At 47.9% G+C, this 17,448-nt stretch overlaps 2 protein-coding genes across 4 annotated transcripts; one reads left to right on the top strand and one right to left on the bottom strand.

Moving 5' to 3' along the window:
- On the top strand, positions 1 to 11,756 carry SNX21 (sorting nexin family member 21). 3 transcript variants are annotated; one of them, XM_027869555.1, is made up of 6 exons: positions 1 to 25; positions 4,544 to 4,606; positions 4,920 to 6,035; positions 6,975 to 7,272; positions 7,721 to 7,878; positions 10,598 to 11,756. In XM_027869555.1, the coding sequence occupies exons 4-6, from the start codon at positions 6,981 to 6,983 to the stop codon at positions 11,270 to 11,272; spliced, it is 1,125 nt and encodes a 374-aa protein (XP_027725356.1). In that variant the 5' UTR covers positions 1 to 25; positions 4,544 to 4,606; positions 4,920 to 6,035; positions 6,975 to 6,980; the 3' UTR covers positions 11,273 to 11,756. The 3 variants fall into 3 exon arrangements, with proteins under 3 accessions (XP_027725356.1, XP_027725358.1, XP_027725359.1); XM_027869557.1 differs by lacking the exons at positions 1 to 25; positions 4,544 to 4,606; positions 4,920 to 6,035 and adding an exon at positions 6,047 to 6,202; XM_027869558.1 differs by lacking the exons at positions 1 to 25; positions 4,544 to 4,606; positions 4,920 to 6,035 and having other exon boundaries at positions 6,311 to 7,272.
- On the bottom strand, positions 11,755 to 17,434 carry ACOT8 (acyl-CoA thioesterase 8). Its single transcript, XM_027869559.1, has 6 exons — positions 17,292 to 17,434; positions 16,062 to 16,198; positions 15,066 to 15,291; positions 13,799 to 13,947; positions 13,064 to 13,258; positions 11,755 to 11,991 (listed from the first exon to the last, which is right to left on the bottom strand). The coding sequence occupies exons 1-6, from the start codon at positions 17,399 to 17,401 to the stop codon at positions 11,873 to 11,875; spliced, it is 936 nt and encodes a 311-aa protein (XP_027725360.1). The 5' UTR covers positions 17,402 to 17,434; the 3' UTR covers positions 11,755 to 11,872.
- Positions 17,435 to 17,448: the final 14 nt, after the last annotated feature.

Below are 17,448 nucleotides of genomic sequence, written 5' to 3'. Positions count from 1 at the left end.
TTATCCGGGTGGGCACCGAAGACAGGTTAGTAGTATGACCCTGGCAGCCTGCTCCTTATAGGAGGAGAGTACACGGCGTGACCGGCACACTCTTATGTAATGCATTTAACAAAATTGAAGTTACCTGATTGGTATGTTTCAGACTGGCAAACTTGTATCAGTTATGTCAAGCAGTTTTTCATAATTTGGTTACAGCTAGAAGGATTTGGCTATTGTTGGTTATTGTTTTAATGTGTAAACTTGCCAAAAAGCTTATTTGGGTTATGGTTTGCTGAGAATTTGCAAGTATATAGAAATCTCTAACAACTAGTTTTTTACACCAGCACAAATTTAAATTTGAGATGTAAAAATTGGAAGCTTTTCCTAAGCTGTGATTAGTGAAACTTGCTGTTTTTAAGTTCAGGTGACTGTAAATAATTTTATCAAGTAGTCTGATGGATCATAATAATCCATCTATAATCAGTAATCCACCATCTCTAAGAAAGGTGCTACAGGCTACTCAGAATGTGGTTCTGCTGGGAAATCTGCATTGGGAAAGGATGAAAGGACAATTTTAGCCTCAGTCTAAGATGGGATCCTCCTGGCTCAGTTTCCCCATTATGTTTCTTTGAAAAGGGATGTTACCTACCTGGCTAGTCCTGAGTCTATGAGGCGGATTTGATACTGCATGAGTGGAAAATTGAATTGTCTGAATCCAAACAGAGCTAAGGATGTTTTCTCCTATTATATTTGGGCCCTAAATCTAGTCTCTGCCTTATACTTTTATAGCACATTTCTATAATCAGAGCAAGTGGTCAGTAAAAGATCAGTGCAAGTGTGTGAGATCTTGCTGTTTTGACCTGAATGTGTAGTCATTCAATATCCCCAAATAACTGAAATTAAATCAGAAACAACTTCAGTTTGGTTTGAGGAGAATTTCAATGATATTTGAAGTGAAAGTCAGTCTCTGGCAAATCTATTTATGTAACTATTAAACCCAGGGTGGAAAACTTCTACCTGCAAAAGTTTTACTTAACTTCTGAAAAAGTAACAAGATCAGATAATCCTGCAGGTCAAATGTAAATATTTTAATGAGACACCTAAACTTTTACTTCCCTATATCTGGGCCCTCCAGTCTTTTCTATCAGATCTGTGTCTTCCAGACTATAGGCCATTCACCTACAGTCGGTAGCAAACGGTGGATACCAGCCAACGTCCCCTCCCCCCATTGTCCCCTAGATGCAGCCTATGCTTGATTCCAGTCAACTTCCTCTTTGGGACCCCCTCGAGGCAGGGACAACTCTATGCCCCTTGCTAGCAGGAAGCAGTTTCAGAAGCCGAGACCTTTGCCTCTCACCCCAAAAGAATTTGGGTCCCATTTGTTTGAGGGGGGAATGATGGGGTATATGCCCAAGCCCATTTGTCTATGGGCCCTAGAAAACCTCACCTTGGACTGTCCTTGAACTCTCCCACTTGGTCAAGGAAGTTTCTAGCATTCCCCTGAGGCTATAATCTTATCAACTGGCCTTTCATTATCACCTACACCCAATTTTCCAATTCTCCATTACTCTTAATCTAACGGAGCCCTCTGTTGTCTGTTACCTCCTGATGACCCCCAGCCACTTCACACCCTTGATCCCGTCTAGGTCCCATTCTACCTCCTAATCTTCCCATCAAGATCTTCCCTAGACTCCTTTCTCCCAGCCCCTCCTCCAGTCACCCCAAACTACTTGGCCACCCCTAGATCCCCACAAGATCCATCTTGTCTCCATTAAGGTGCTCAGATTAAAATCTGGCCCACTTGCATTAGCAACACATGCTTAAGATTCCTTAAGAGTCTGGCCAATATGTGGGTCTTTAATAAACCTTGTCTTTGGCTGAAAGAAGGCTTGGGTCCAATTCATTTGGGCAGGAACCGTGTGTTGTGATTTTGGGGTCCCAGTACCTCTAAACCTCAACATTGCTAGTCAGTGCACAAAAGAGCCAGCATAGCACACAATCAGGTAAACGGCAATTTGTCCATTTAAGAGTGTGATGCACATATCACCAGTGGGTGATGGACATATGCATCTCAACTCTGCAAATGAGAGATCTTTACTCTTGAGCTACAGGACTTGAGTAATTGAAGAGAAAACGTTCTTACAAAACAGTTTTGGCAGGAAAAGATACTTACTAGGATGCTTCAATTGTTACAAAGGAAAGAATGGGTTCTTATAGCATCATCATTAACATTAGACCAAAGAAAACTTTGGATGGTACAGTGGATAGGGCACTGGGCTTGGACTTGGGAAGATCTAAGCTCAAATCCGACCTCTGACATGTGCTAACTGTGTGATCCTGAGCAATTCACCTAATCTCTATTTGCCTCAGGTGCTCATCTGTAAAGTGGGGACACACTAAATGATGGGATGATGGGACTTGGATCCCTAAAAGGAAAAGACCATGTCTTTGAAAACAAACCAGTTCCTGAATTTTCCCATGCATTTCAGCAGCCCAGATCACTGGTGTCTCACCCCAGGCACCCGGCCTAGCCCAGTCCACCTAGATAATTGATAGTCCTTTCACAGTCTCTTGACCCACCCCAGACTGCTTACCACTCCTTAATCCCATCTAGATCTTTTCGCTGTCCCTTTTTTTATATAAGTATCAGTCTTAGCTCCATTAATTTTCAGGTTCACAAGGAATCTCACCTGTTCTATTGACATTACAATAAATCTTGCCACTGTGGAAGATGGTTTGAGTGCTTGAGTTCTTTCCAAGCAGACCCTAATATTTTGGGGTTCCCAGCAACCCCAAACCATAACTAGAGAAGGAAATGGCAAACCAGTCCTGTATCTTTGCCAAGAAAACTCCATGGACTTTGTCCTTGGGGTCACCTAGAGTCTGACACCACTGAGCAATAACCAAGAACTTTATTTTCTTTATTGGTCAGTTAGTTAATTAGCATTTGTTTAAGTTCTTACTATACTTTATTATATAGGATTAAGTTGAGCTCCTGGGACTATTAAAAATCCTATGAGTTTTCTTCTGTAACCATAAAGTGAATGAGGGGGGCTGGGCAACTAGGTGGTGCATTAGATAGAGCACAGCCAGGAGTGAAGAGGACCTGAATTCAAATCCAGCCTCAGACACTGATCTTGGGCATGTCACTTAAATAAAAATAAAAGAAATGAATAAAGAGAATGAGGGAAGAGAGGTAAGGAAGGAGACATTCAGTACTTGTCAAAGAGACACTGTGCAGAAGGGGAAAACAGTAATAGCAAACACAGGACAAAATGGAGTCAGCTATGTTCTCCCCAAAATCTACTTCCAACAATGGTGTGATATCAATGATGACCCAGAAAAGGAGACACATAGGAGGTGAACCAACCAAAGAGAAGAGTCACAAAAACCCAGAGTAGAGTATTGCACTAGGAGTCAGGAAGACATGAGTTCAAATTCTACCTCAGATACTTACTGGCTGTATCACCCAGATGACTCCAGAGGAGAAAATTAGGCTGGTGACTTTGCATAGCCCTCCCTCACTTAAATCCAATTTACTTGCAAGTCACTCTCAACTCCCAAGGGGGTCAGAAACCATGCCCTATAGGGAAGTGTCTAAAGCTGGATTTAAGCTTAATTAGTGCCTGGAACATAGAAGAGACTATAAATGTTCGCTGATTGATTGTTTGATTATCAAAACTTGTTCAGCTCATTCTGACCTAGTGTGGTTCTGAGGAAAAAGCTCTAGTTTAGAAGTTAGGTCTGCTGAGTTCTAGCCTGAGCTTTGCCACTAACTTGCTATGACTTTGACAAGTCATGTCCCTTTTCTAGGCTTCAGTTTGGGCCTGTGGAAAATGAATGGGCTGAATGATCTGATTTCTCAGTTCCTTTCCAGCTCTGTGATTCTGAGATTGTAACCTTGTGTTTTTGTCCCCAACTGACTGGCAGAAAAACAGATCCAGAGATAAAGCTACATACCGACGGTCACAATGAATTAGGAACTGAGCTGAGTCTTAAGCAAAAATCTCCTGGCTATCAGCCTATTGTTTTTTCCACTAGACCACAATTCACTGACTTGCCATAACTGGCTTCCAGGAGCTTCTTATCCAATTTGTGCATTTGACTGTTCCTTCCAGTCTTAGCAGTATAATGTGCTTCTGAGGGTCCAGAGGGGGTGGGGTACTGAGGACCAAAGACTTGCCTTTACTCCTTATCAAACGCCAATTCCTCTAAATTAAAGGTGCCGAGAGAATAGGGCTACTGAGGTCTCACAGGTCTTCAGAGAGTTCTCCCATGCTCTCCTAGCTGCGGATGTTCGATAAAATAGGGAGATGATGGGGATGGAGCTGGAGCTAGAGGAGGAGCCCCCTTTTTGATGGGGGTACAGACTGACATCCTTACCCCATCAGATAGGACCCTCCCTACACTGAGGCTGTCAGAGAGAAGGTCAGAAGCTTAAAGGGAAGCTGGTGTTCTGGCAGTCAAGGACTAGAAGCATTCTTTTGGCAAGTCATTTCACAAATCACTCTTAACTCCCACAGGGGTCAGAAACCATGCCCTGAAGGTTTTTTTTTTTTCCTAGAACTTCTGCCCAGAGGCCCCAGCTGTCTCCATTGGTGAAGCCTCACCTGACCCACTTTTGCAGGTAGTCTTCTCTCTCCACTTGTAGTCAGCTTCTTAACTGTCTTGCCAGCTGCATTCCTCCTTCCCTCTCCAATTCTGGACTCAACTCTTTGTTCCTGGAAGGAGTGGATCATTTAATTTTCCTATGGCCCTACTCATGGCTCAAACTGACCCTCCCTGATCGAAACTTCTCCCAAAGTTTGCTATCTCTCCATTAGAATAAAAGCTCATTGAAGACTAGGACTGTCTTTGCTTTTGTGTTTTGTATTTGTGCCTAGTAAAGTGCTTGGCATATATTAAATACTTAACAAAATGCCTTTTCATTCATTTCTCAGGGGCTTATAGAATGTCAGAGCTGAAAATGGGCTTAGAAAACAGCACCACAGCTGGAAGAAAAGGACCTGAGAAGCCACCCAATACAATCCCTCAATTTTATAAGGAAAGAAAATAAAGATCAGACACTTAGATAATGACTTGACCAAAGTCAACAAGCTAAGTGGCAGAGCAGAGCTGGAACCCAAGACTTCTGCCTTTTAAATTTTGCAGACACCCACTGTGCCGTCTGAAGTTTCCACCCTTGTGGGGATTAGGCTTGCTCACTAGGGCTATTGAGATGATAGCCAAGAAAGTGCTTTGAAAAAGTTAAAAAACAAACTACTTAACGTCCATGTGAGGGATTATTGGATTTTTACTTTGTTAGAAACGGCTTCAGAAACCTTTTGGAACTGCTTCCAGTGAAACTGGCCTTGTTCACATAAGACATCCCATCTCCTCGGTGCCTTTTTACACAGGTTGTACCCCATGCCTGGGATACTTTTGTAATCTCTGCCTCACAGAATCCCTAGTTTCCTTCAAAACCCAGCTAGAAATGTGAGGTTTTTCTCGATCCTTGTCCCTCCTCCCTCAATTCCTTTTGTCCACACTTTGTATTGATTTTGTTCTAACACGTGTTCATGTCTCCTCAGAAGAATGCAAGCTCCATGAGACCAGAGACTGATTCATTTTGTCTTTGGATCACCAGTGCCTAGCAAAAAAAGTCGGTGCTTAATGAGTGTTTATTGATTGATCCATCCTGGGAGAGAGGGGGAGGTGTGGGGCACTTCGCTGTTGTTTCTGTAGAGGACTCCTGGGTGAGCGCCATCCCAATGGGGTAGGGGTATTCAGTCTAAGTAGATGAATCCCAATTCCAAGGGTTCGAGATTCTGGACTTGGGCACTGCACTGCAAGATCCCACATCTGTAAGTTCCTCATTACAACCGTTTTCCCGTCACTTATACCGAACAGGTCTGGGCCGCAGAATCCAGCGACTGATGCGGCCAGTGGTTTTCGATCCTGGGCTCCCAAGGCCGGTGAGCCCGGAGCAGGCGGAGTCGGGGGCGGGGCCGTGGCAGGAAGAGACCGGAGGGAACCGCGGAGCCGAGTAGGGAGGCCGTGTCATCGCTGGGGCTTCGGTGAGCAGCTGTGGGCTAGGCCGGGCCGGACCGGGTCACCGAGCTGGGAGGGCCGGGAAGGAGGCCTCCTGCCTTCGGACCCTTGACCTCCAACCCACCCCCGACGGCCGTACAAACTGTCGGGTTGAAGGCACTGCAGTCCTCTGCCCGGGTTCCCAAACTCTCGGGTGAGGGGGCGTCCCCGGGGCGGGCGTCTGGAACCCATCGTAACCTCGGGCTCCCAGGAAGGGGCGGAGCGGGTGGCCGCCTCTGGTGCCCCTATACCTCCCCTGGTCCCACTGGGGCTGGGGAGCCTCCTTTTCTCTCCCCCACTATGCAAGCGTCTCCTTGCAGTTGTGGGGAGCCCTTTACTCTCCTAACTAGGCTGCGTTCTGCCTTCCACCCCAACTCAAATGAGCTGGACCAGGACTCTGAACACCGTGCCTTCTCCCCATCCCCTTCTCCCTGGTCTGGGGTGTCCCTAGCTTCCAAACAGAACAGACCACCCCCCCTCCCTTCCCGCTGGCCGCGCCCGGTTCAGCCTACCCTCTCACATCCCTTGCCTCTTGGCTGGATGACTCCTGCCACTACCACCCCCAAAGTAGCGATCCCCTTTGGCCGGCCTGAGATCTCCCCCTATTTTTCATACTGAGCCAGGCTGGGCCCTCGGACCACTCCTCCCCACCCGACCCCCGCCCTCAGCCAGAATCACTCTCCGCCTCCCCTTTAAAACACTCCTGCGTCCCCCTCCCCAATTCGAACAGACCCGACTCTCTTCCCTCTGCTAGTGCTTCCCTCCCCGCGTTCTCAATCGATTGCCTTCACTCCTTTCCCCTGAGAAGCCTTCGCCCTCTTCAATTCTCTATCCTCGGACTAAGGCCTCCTTCCCGGGCGGTCTGTCCCCTCTCCCTTCCACCCTCTCCCCCGACCCAACCGTGTGCCCCGATTGCTTTCTCCCAGCGCACCATGGCCTCCCGCCTTCTGCACCGCCTGCGGCACGCCCTGGCCCTAACTGGAGAGGGCCCGGGGGAGCCGGCCCCAGGCTCGGAGGCTGAGGAATTCCCGGAGAGCTCGGAGCTCGAGGAGGATGATACCGAGGGCTTATCCACACGTCTCAGTGGCACCTTGAGTTTCACCAGCACGGAAGATGATGAGGAAGAGGAGGAAGAGGAGGAAAACGGAGATCCTCTGGGATCAGGGCCTGCCCTGGGCCGAAGACTTAAGAGTCCTGGAGAGGATGGATCTGGCGAGGATGGAGGCAAGCCCTGGGAAATGAGGTGGGAGGGGTCTTTAGCCCCTTAAACCTGACTCTAATCTGACTCTAATCCCCTACTCGGTGGGCATTTAAAATCATTCCATTAAATTATCAAGCATTTCAAATAATATACATCATCCTTAAAGGACCAGTTCTGCATTTGGTCTGCTCCCATCCTGGGCCCACCCTCAACACACGTCTTTTTACATTATAGGTTTTAGGAAGAGATCTTAGTTTGGGTAATTTCTATCTTTTGCTTTTCAGAACTGTGCCTAGGGGACCTGGGGTACTAATCAGTCCGTTCTAGGATTTAGAGCTGGAAGGGTCCTTGGCCATCGTTCAGGCTAGCTACCTCATTTTACTGAGAAGGAAACAGGCTCACAAGGGGTGAGTGATTTGCCTTAGAACACACAGCCAGATCAAAGTTCTGACTGGGCTTATCCCTAAACAGATCGGAGTGCTCCAACAGAAGGTTCCCGAGGCAGTAACCTCTTGACTCGGCAACTACAAGACTTCTGGAAAAAGTCAAAAAGTAACCTGGTACCCCAGCGGCTGCTCTTTGAAGTGACCAGCGCCAACGTCATCAATGAGCCCCCCTCCAAGTACGTGGTGAGTGAGGCTAGTCCTCCACTGGCTGGGTCCTGCTCCCTCCAGCCTGGGTCCTCAAAGCTCTGGAGAGCTAGGTGGCTGGCTATGCGTAAAGAAATCTGGAAGACCAAGATCAGCCTTCCCACCCCTACCCTCACCCCTTCCAATTGAGATATGACATTCAGGAGACTAGAAAACCAGAACCTCTCCACACTCCTGCCGAGGAACCTTGCTCATACCTGGGAAAAGTGGCCTGTACCAGAGTGACACTATAGAGGAAGGAAAAGGATTCAGACTAAAGGTGAAAAGAAACAGTGTCTCAAGGACATGGACATACAGTCCACAGTTTAACAAATGCTTTTACATTTAATTGAAGTAACTAAGGAAGAAGCGTGAGAGCAGCAGCTGGTGGAAGGACTAGCCCCTTGAGGAGCCACTGGAAGCTGCTCTGTAGGAAGTAGGAGGGGCTGAAATAGAGGAGATATGAGTGACAGTGAAACAACGTGGAACTGGGAAACTGGCTTATGAAGGAAGATAATTCTATAATTTGCTTACAGCTAGTCTTGGAACTTGCCTGTCCCACAAAGTCCCACTGCAGCCAAGCTAGTCTCTCCCTCTCTCTGTCTCTAACACACACACACCACACACCCTCTGGCAGGAATGAGGCTGTGGGGACCTCCTCCCACATCTCTAGGTTCCCTCCCTTCTTTTCTGTTGATAACCTGGAGAACTCCCACCTAGAGACCTTCCAGCAGCACTATGTAGATAGGAAGCAGGCATCTGGGCTCAGGCCAGTTTGGAAGGGGTCTGAGAGAGTGGAGAAGTGGATGAATCAAGGGAGAGCTGAGGAACTGAAAGAGAAAAAAAAGATGCCATGGTGGAGTTTTCTCTGAAGCAGGGAGGGCCACAGAACTGACCTGAGAATCAGAAGACCTAGGTTTGAATGCCAGGACTAGCCATGTGACCTTGGCCAAGTCATAACTTCTAGGTTCCCCCATCTATAAAATGGCGTTAATACTAGGCACATGAAGTACATACTTCATAGGGCTATTGTGAAGTAAACTTTCTAAACCTTAAAACTCTAATTTCTTATTATAGTTGCTTTTTCTATCAAACAGGAAAAATAGCATTTATGTACTGGCTTTGTATTGGCTCATTTGACTCTAAATAACCCTGTAAGTTAGGTATTATCTCCATAAATGAGGCTAAATGATTGTCAGAAATCTTACAGCTAATGAATGTTAGGTAGAATTTGAACTCAGGTCCTCAGGACTCAAGCCCCCTGCTCTATCTACTGTGCCACCTAGCTCCCTCACTAGAATGAAAGACTTGGAGCTGGAGGGGCCCTCAGGCCATCTAAATCCAAACTACCTGGACAAGAAACCTCTACAATATCCCCCCAAAGTAGTCATTCACTTGATCTATAATGCCCCACACTTTACTGACCTCCAAGAGACAGGCACTTTAATATCTCCTGAAGCAGCCTATTCCCATTTTTGGACATCTCTATGAGGGAATCTTGCTTTTTATATATGAAGGTTCCTCACCCCTGCTTTATATTATGAGTTGGTCACCCACCTAGTAAATATCAGACCCTAGATTTGAGCCCTTGTACATAAGTGATTTATAAGGCATAAAGCATAAAAATGGGTCTTATACCTTGGAGCCATTTGACTATGACCCGAATTGTGCTACTCCACGTCTACTATTGGCTGCTCTAATTATCAGGTTGAGGAAGGGAAGAAGACTGTAATAAACATTTAAGCACCTGCTTTGTGCCTGGCACTATGCTAAGCCTTTACAAATATTCTAATTTAGTCCTCTCAACATCCCTGGGAGAGAGGTACTATTACCCCACTTTGCAGTTGAGGAAACCAAGGCAAGAAGTTAAGTGACTTTCCCAGCAAGACACTGCCAGTAAGTGTCAGGGGCTGAATTTGAACTCAGGTTTTCTTGACTCCAGGCCCAGCACTCTGATCTACCATGCTACCAGCTGACTAGGTGTCTGGGCAGCTTACATGGGTAGAAGACAAATCATGGCATAGGAGAACCTGAGTTTTGCTTTTTACCTTTTTATGTAAACTATTAAAAATGAAAAGGCCAGAAGGCTGGAGGCTTCAGAGTCAAAAGAGTAGGGCTGGAGTCTCAGAGTTCTGACACTTATTAGCAGTGTGACCTGGGGTGAGTTATTTCCTCTCCCCGGGGTTCCAGCTTTCCCATCTGTGAAGGACCTGGACAAGACCAGGAATTCTAATGCTTTGGTGTAACAGCACCCCACCCCCACCCCGAACTCCCCCTTTGGCAGTATGGTGGGGTCTGTGGACCCCTTCTTAGAATGTATTCACTGCCTCCCTGGAGGTATGGACTCTAGGGTTAAGAACTGTTGGATTAGATGGTGTTTAGAGTTCCTTCTAGCTCCACGAGACCTAGTATTCTACAGTGCTAAGAAATCAGGCTTCCTAGGGGGTGAGGGCCCTGAGCTGCCAGCTATGAATCTCATCTCTGTCTCTTTCTCTCTGTGCTGCACTATGACCCTGGGCAATTCAGAGAAGCCTCAGGTAAGGTGGGTCTCCAGGTCCCCTTGGTACTGGGCCCAAGGTTCTCGTCTTTCCAGGTCCTTTTAACTCTATGGGGTGGGAAAGGGGATGATGAAGCTGAAAGTGAGGGAGGTGGGCAAAGGGAATCTGGTTGGGTAAAAGACAATTCCCAAAGCCCACTTGTTCCCCTTTTGCCTCAACAGCTCTACACCATCGCCCTGATAGGCCCCGGGCCACAGGAACACGTGCCAGCCCAGATTTCCCGGCGCTACTCAGACTTTGAACGACTACACCGGCAACTTCGGCAGCAATTCCGCGGTCCCATGGCTGCAGTTTCCTTCCCCCGAAAACGTCTACGGAGGAATTTTACTGCTGAGACCATTGCCCGCCGCAGCCGAGCCTTTGAACAATTCCTGGGGCACCTGCAGGCTGTTCCTGAGCTTCGTGAGGCACCTGGCCTCCAGGACTTTTTCATCCTACCCGAGCTTCGACGGGCACAAAGGCTTACCTGCACTGGCCTCTACCGGGAGGCCCTAGGGCTCTGGACTAACGCCTGGCGCCTGCAGACCCAACTAGGCACTCCAGTAGGTGCCCATCGGACACTGTTGACTCTGGTAGGCCTGGCCGTGTGCCACCAAGAGCTGGAGCAACCCAGTGAAGCACGGCTGAGTTGTGAGCAGGCGCTGCAGCTGTTGGGAGCTAGTGATTCCCATCCCCTGCTGGGACCTTTTCTTGAGGCTCATGTTCGCCTCTCCTGGAGGCTTGGCATTGACAAGCGCCAGTCAGAGGCCCAGCTCCAGGCCCTGCAAGAAGCTGGCCTCACCTCCACTCCACCCCCCAGCCTCAAGGAACTGCTTATCAGGGAGGCTCTGGACTGAAAGGGCTTCTTCCCATCCTGACAGGGATGGTGGGTAAGAAGCTGTGGGGACAGGACTGACAATAGAGGGTGGTAAGAACTAGAAAAATCATAGTTTCAGAAAAGACCTAGTCTAACCCTCTGGATCTGTTTCCTTCTCATACAACTTGCCTAAGGTTACACAGGTTAGTAAGCAGCAGGTCTCCAATGTCGACGTAGGTTCTTTGCCTTGGGATTAAGACCCTCATGTCTTTTCAGTGGGTTACCATTTTGCTGTGCCCCCAACTAGCCCTGCGTCTCTGTGGTCAGCCTTACCTGCAGGGGGCAGTGATGGGAACGGAGGAGTCTGGCATGTTTCTCTACCAAGGAGCAGCAATGGACTCCTCCCCAGACTCTGCCCCCTCCATTATCCCTTTCCCATCCAGCTTGGAGTGTCAGTCTCCTCAAAAGGCCAAGAGTAGTGGAGCGACTGCTCGAGACCAGGGGAATAAAAAGGCGGAATCCTCCAAGTGGTACCTGTTTTTATTATGTGCAAAGTGCTAGAGGGGTACAGCCCTCACCCACAGTTCCTGATAGAGCAGAACACAGGAATGGATGCAATGGGTCTAGGGGTAGCTTCGTCCTATAGCTTACTCTCCAGCTCCTGCTGCTTGACCCGGATCACACCCTCCTGTGCACACGTCACAGCCAGGACCCCATCTCGTCGCCACAGACGCCCGTGAACCAGCCCTCGAGAGCCACCTGTGGGTGGGCAAGGAGAGTGAGCAACAGGCCTGTACTGAGACCCTTCCTAAACCTCACTGTTCTTCACATCAATAATGCCAAAAGACCACCCAGGAAAAGACTGGGGGAAGAGTACATCATGATCCTGTGGTTTCTGAGGCTAGAGCTAGCAACAAATAGCCTAACTTTTCCTTAACAATAAGAATAGCTTACATTTATGTCAACCTTTTTCGATCCTCTCAACAGTCCTGTATGATATAAAGGCTTATCTATGTACAGGTATTGTTGTCCATCTTTTCAGATGAGGAAACTGAGTGACTTGTCCTAGGTCACACAAGTTTTGAAGTGTAAAGTGAGAGACAGGTTTTGAACTTGGGTCTTTCCTGGCTCCAAAAATCCAGTGTTATTTCCTCTTTACCATATTGCCTCAATAACTTATATTCGCTCAAGGTCTCATAAATAGCAGAGATGGGGCCACAGGTCAGTTCTTCTAGTTCAGGGCTCTTTCCACCACATGACAGTGCCAGCTTTCTCAATAACCCACTACAGACCTGAAATACAGCAATGTCTCTCAATGTCTTGGGAGCTAAAACTATTTCCAACCCATACCACCTCTCGTGTAAGCAGTTTTATGAGACTCAGATTTGATGCAGTGGGAAAGCCCTGTTCCTGAGAGTCAGAGGGCCCAAGTTAGTAGTTCTGCTATTTGTTTATTAACTATTGGCATAATCTTGGATAAGTCACTTCTCCAGGATCCTTGGTTTCCTGAAGTTTAAAATGAGAAGGGCTGAGAACTAGATGGATCTCAAAGACAGTTTCCAGCTCTGGATCCTGTGACTTCCCAGTTTTTTCATCTGGAGATAATCAGTGCCACATCCCCTCAGGATTGCTGTGGAGGTCACATACAATATCATCAAATGAGACAATGGATAGTGCTAGATAAAGTGAGATGACATTGCTGGAATTCTAAAAATTCTAAATCTCCCAACTTGATCATAGCCACCCAAATGAATGCCCAAAGGCATTCACCTTGCCAAATGGTCTGTGGTGGTTGTTTGTGGAAACACCCTCCCCCTTCCTCAGAACTCACCAGCCCAGGGGCTTTCACACTCATACAGCATCCAGTGGTCAGCTCGGAACGGGGCGTGGAACCACATGGAGTGGTCAAGGGAGACCATGAATCGGACCCGGTGGTAGTGCCGGTGGGGCAGTATGGCAGTGCCCAGAAAAGCATAGTCGGATATGTAGGCGGCCACACAGCAATGCATCTTCATGTCTCCTTCCCCTGAAATGGTACCCTTTGCTGGTAAGCCCAAGGAAGCCTGGGCCTCTGAACCTCAGGTTCATAGAGGGATGTAGGAGAGAAGAGTAAAGGCAGGTGCCGAGCCACTGCATGGTTCAATGGAAAGAGTCAGAAGACCTGGGTTTGAAATAGGCTCTTCTTTATTTTTATTTTTTATTTTTTTTTTTTGGTGAGGCAATTGGAGTTAAGTGACGTGCCCAAGGTCACACAGCTAGTCACACGTGCCAAGTGTTTGGTCCTCAAGGACCAAAGGTCCTCCTGACTTCAGGGCCGGTGCTCTATCCACTGCACCACCTAGCTGCCCCCCAAATAGGCTCTTATTACCGATGTGACCTGTGGCAGGTTTCTTGCCCTTTCTGGGCCTCATTTCCCTCATTAACAACAAGGGTTCCTCCCAGCTCTAAATTCTATGATCTTATAATTGCTCCATGAATATCCACAGTAGAATTTCTGACCTCAGCTACTCTTCCTAACTCTCCTTGGGAGAGGGACAGGAATATGGCAAGAAACAGCATTTCTTACCAATGTAGCCCCGAGCCCGAACCCAGAACATCTGTTTGGCCTTCTGTTGGCCCGGTCTGGGTAGATCCACCAGCTTGATTTCAATGGGCACTTCTTGGGCAGCAATTCGGTTCAATCCTATTGGATACTTTTTCTGTAGCTCAGGGTCCCTGGAAAGAGTGAAAATGAAAGAGTCACTTTACTCCATGTCCAGTCTATAGAGTTAGATGGAACCTTAAAAGGTCATCCAGGCCAAGTCCTTAATTTTACAGAAGAGAAACTGAGCCCCAGAAAGATGTGATTTGCCCAGAGTCAGGGCATCATCCCTCCACGTCCCAGGCTCAAGAGCTCCTGAAATGTTCCCTATCCTTTCATATCTATCCTAAATCAAAGTCGAGCAGGAGGGATGGGATTGCTTCTGCTTTGTCACAAAGATCATAACTAGGAAACATGGGTAAAAGCTTCAAAGAGACATGTTTTTGGTTAAACATAAGGGAAAAAAATTCTAAACCAGAGCTATCCCAACACTACACTAGAACACGAAGTATTTAGTTACTCATCCCAGGAGGTCAATGGAGAAGCTTGAAGTTAATGGAACTTTTCAGGTATAAATTCAAAGTGACTTCCGAGATCCCACTCAACTCAGATTCTGTGGTTAATTTTGTAGTTTCCTCCCTACCTGGCTTTGTAAAACAGAGAGACAACCTCATAGTTACTACTGCCAGTTTTGTGCCTTTCTTGCCCCCACCCAATGAATTGGTTCTACTTGAATTAAAGCAGCCAGACATACCTGGCATTTTGTACTGCATTTGACAATCCTCTAGGTAAGGGAGAACCCTCTGAAAATGCAGCTTTTCCTTCTTCACTTAGCCTCTCTCAAGGCAGTCCACTTGGGGGAAAAAAGGGCATGAGGTACTGTCACTAAAAGGCTTCGGACACACTGGATGAGACAATAGAGGGAATTGTTGTTCAGGTAAGGGTTGGATTAGGTGACCTCCAAGTCCCTCCTGAGATTCTGGGGTGAGGCTTACCCCAAACCTTCTCCCTGAGCCTCAGACATCAGGAAGCCCCACTTCCCAAAGTCTCACTAAGAGTACATGTATAGCATTTTTATACCTTTCCAAAACAAATTTCCACATCTATAATCTTACCACTGTCCTATAAGGTAGGCCACAGGTTATTTCCATTTATTTAGACATTGTCTAAGGTCCCAAGAGATGAGCACTGATGTTAAATCTCCTGCCTCCTAGGCTAGCCCTCTCTCCTCCAGACCACAATACCCCCTCACCGTAAGCATTTGTCAATGAGCTCCTCATAGCTAAGAAGCTCCTCTGGTGGGGGGATGGACGGCATTGAGAACTGGTGCTGTATAGGGCTGGGCTGGGTCTTCTGGAATGAAGCCTGGCAGATGAAAATGGCCTTGCCATGCTGAACGGCTTTCACTGAGCGTACAGAGAAACTGGCTCCTGTGCGTGTCCGTTCCACCTGGTACAACACCGGCACCTTTGGGTCCCCTGCAGGGCACAAGGGGGCAGCTAGGTAAGCCAGGGTGCAGTCTCTCCAGTAGAGACCAGAGAGAATCCCAGAATGTCCCTGCTGCCAGGGGCCTCAGGGCACAACGTGAGTGCTGACAGGGACCTTGGAAACCATCTCACGTAATGGAAAGAGCACTAGATTTGGAATCAGGAGACCTAGGTTCTAGTGCTGGCCCTGATACTTACTAGCTATGTGACCTTGGCTAAGTGATTTTCCCCCTTAGATTCCTCATCTGTAAAACAGAAAAATAATGCTTACATTACTTACCTTATAGAGTTGTTGTGAGGATCAAATTAGAAACTATATGTGAACTTTGTAAACCATAAGGAGGTACACATGTACCCAGTTATGATTGACCCTGCTTCTCCTCCCCTAACCCCCATTTTCCAGATGAGAGAACAGAAGCCTAGAAAGGAGAAGTGACTTGTCCAACATCACACAGGCAGAAGCAGTGTGTAGACTAAAACCCAAGTCCCCTGATCCAAGCCAGCACTCTTCCTTTTATACCTCAATGCCTCACAAAAATAGGTAGAAGGACTATGCGGGAGGAAATCTTAAGTAACAAAGTTCGGCAGATTATGATTAGTGATCATTAATTCTGTAGTTAACAGAAAGGATGGAGAAATCAAAGTTCCCTTGTAAACACCCAACTCCACTCCCAATAGGCTCCCTTGAATATGAAAGCAAGAATGCATGAACTCCGTAATGAGGAAGTAGGTGGAAGGAGGTGGTGGAAGGGGAAGGTTACCTGCTCTCACGAAGTAGCAGTGCAAGGAATGAACATGGACATCTTCACTCACAGATTTGGCTGCAGCCACCAAGGCCTGGCCCACAATCTGACCTCCAAAGAGCCTCTGGGTTGTAGGCACCCAGTAATGCCTCCCCCTGTGAATTGAGAAAAACAGAGGGAAGGGCCTATAAACATAACTGCCTTAAGACTCATCTAGTCTAATCTCATTTTACAGGAGGGGAAACTAAAGTCCAGACAGGAAGGTCCTAGCTCACACAAGAGAGTCAGAAGCTTGTGCTAGAACTCACGATCTCAGTTTGGTTCTTTTTTTCACTACACTGACTAAAGTTTGAGAAGTTCCTAGGTCACATATTGTCTACAATTAATGAACATTGTCCTCAGATGGAAAAGAGCATCCAGTCCCAGGGAAGGAGCCAAATAAAGAATCTAATAGATAGTTATTACTTATGCCTAGCACTGCCTTGGAACAGGACCCTCTGCCTTCAAGGAAACTTACTCTGAATTCAAGTCTAAATCCTTGGTCCCCTGGTCTTTTGGCCTCTCAGAGGGAATCCACTCTACAGCCACCATTTAAGGATGGAGGCCTCTGGGTCTTTAAGATTAAACAAAATTGTCTTGCTATGTAACCTACAGGCCTCACTCTATTAAAGCAGGGCAGCATGGCATCGTGGAAGGAGCTTTAGAGAGGGAGGAGAACCTGGCCTCTCTCAAACTAGGTAGAGGAGAGAGTCCCAGGCTGAGCTCTTTTGGGGCAGGGTCTATTTCATTGTGTCTCGGTGGCCCCAGTACCTAGCAGGGGGCCGTGCACACAGTGGACGCTTAATAGTTGTTTGACTGACAAGAATGCACGCCACTACAGCAGCATTGCTGGAAAAGGTCAAATTGCCTTGCTCTGGCTCCAAAGGTGAATGGGGAAGGGCTCGGCCATTGTAATTCCGAGGTCACTGCGTCTAGGGCTCCCCATGCCACCGCTAAGCACGTGCTGTTAGATCAGCACACAATCGTAACTCCCTATGGCGATGGAGTGGGAAGAGAATGAGAAGAAAAACGAAGAGAACGGAAGACTGAGGGCGACAGGCTTGGGGGAGGGGAGGGGGGCTTAGGTGGGTCAAGGACAGGGCTATCCCGCCCCACCGCAGCCCCTGGCCCTAGCAGGTGGGAGGGGCTCCTGTCATGACATAGGGGGGACAAGTCGCGATCTCGGGGGTCCGCCGCGGGCGCCACTACCTGTACAGATCCTCATCCAACGGCTCCAGGTTGAGCACGCTGGTGACCAAGACGCTGCGGAGGTCCCCTGAGGGGTCCTCGGCGCTCCCCGAATCCAGCGGGGGCGACATCGCGCTAGCTCCGGCGCCGCAAGAGGGAGACAACGCAGCCCGGCCGC

This window comes from Vombatus ursinus, unplaced genomic scaffold (genome assembly GCF_900497805.2).
Source record: "Vombatus ursinus unplaced genomic scaffold, bare-nosed wombat genome assembly UNPS02014793.1, whole genome shotgun sequence".
In the NCBI taxonomy this organism is placed as follows: Eukaryota; Metazoa; Chordata; class Mammalia; order Diprotodontia; family Vombatidae; genus Vombatus; species Vombatus ursinus.
Note: the sequence above shows the minus strand (reverse complement) of the source record. Positions and strands in the feature narration are given on the sequence as shown.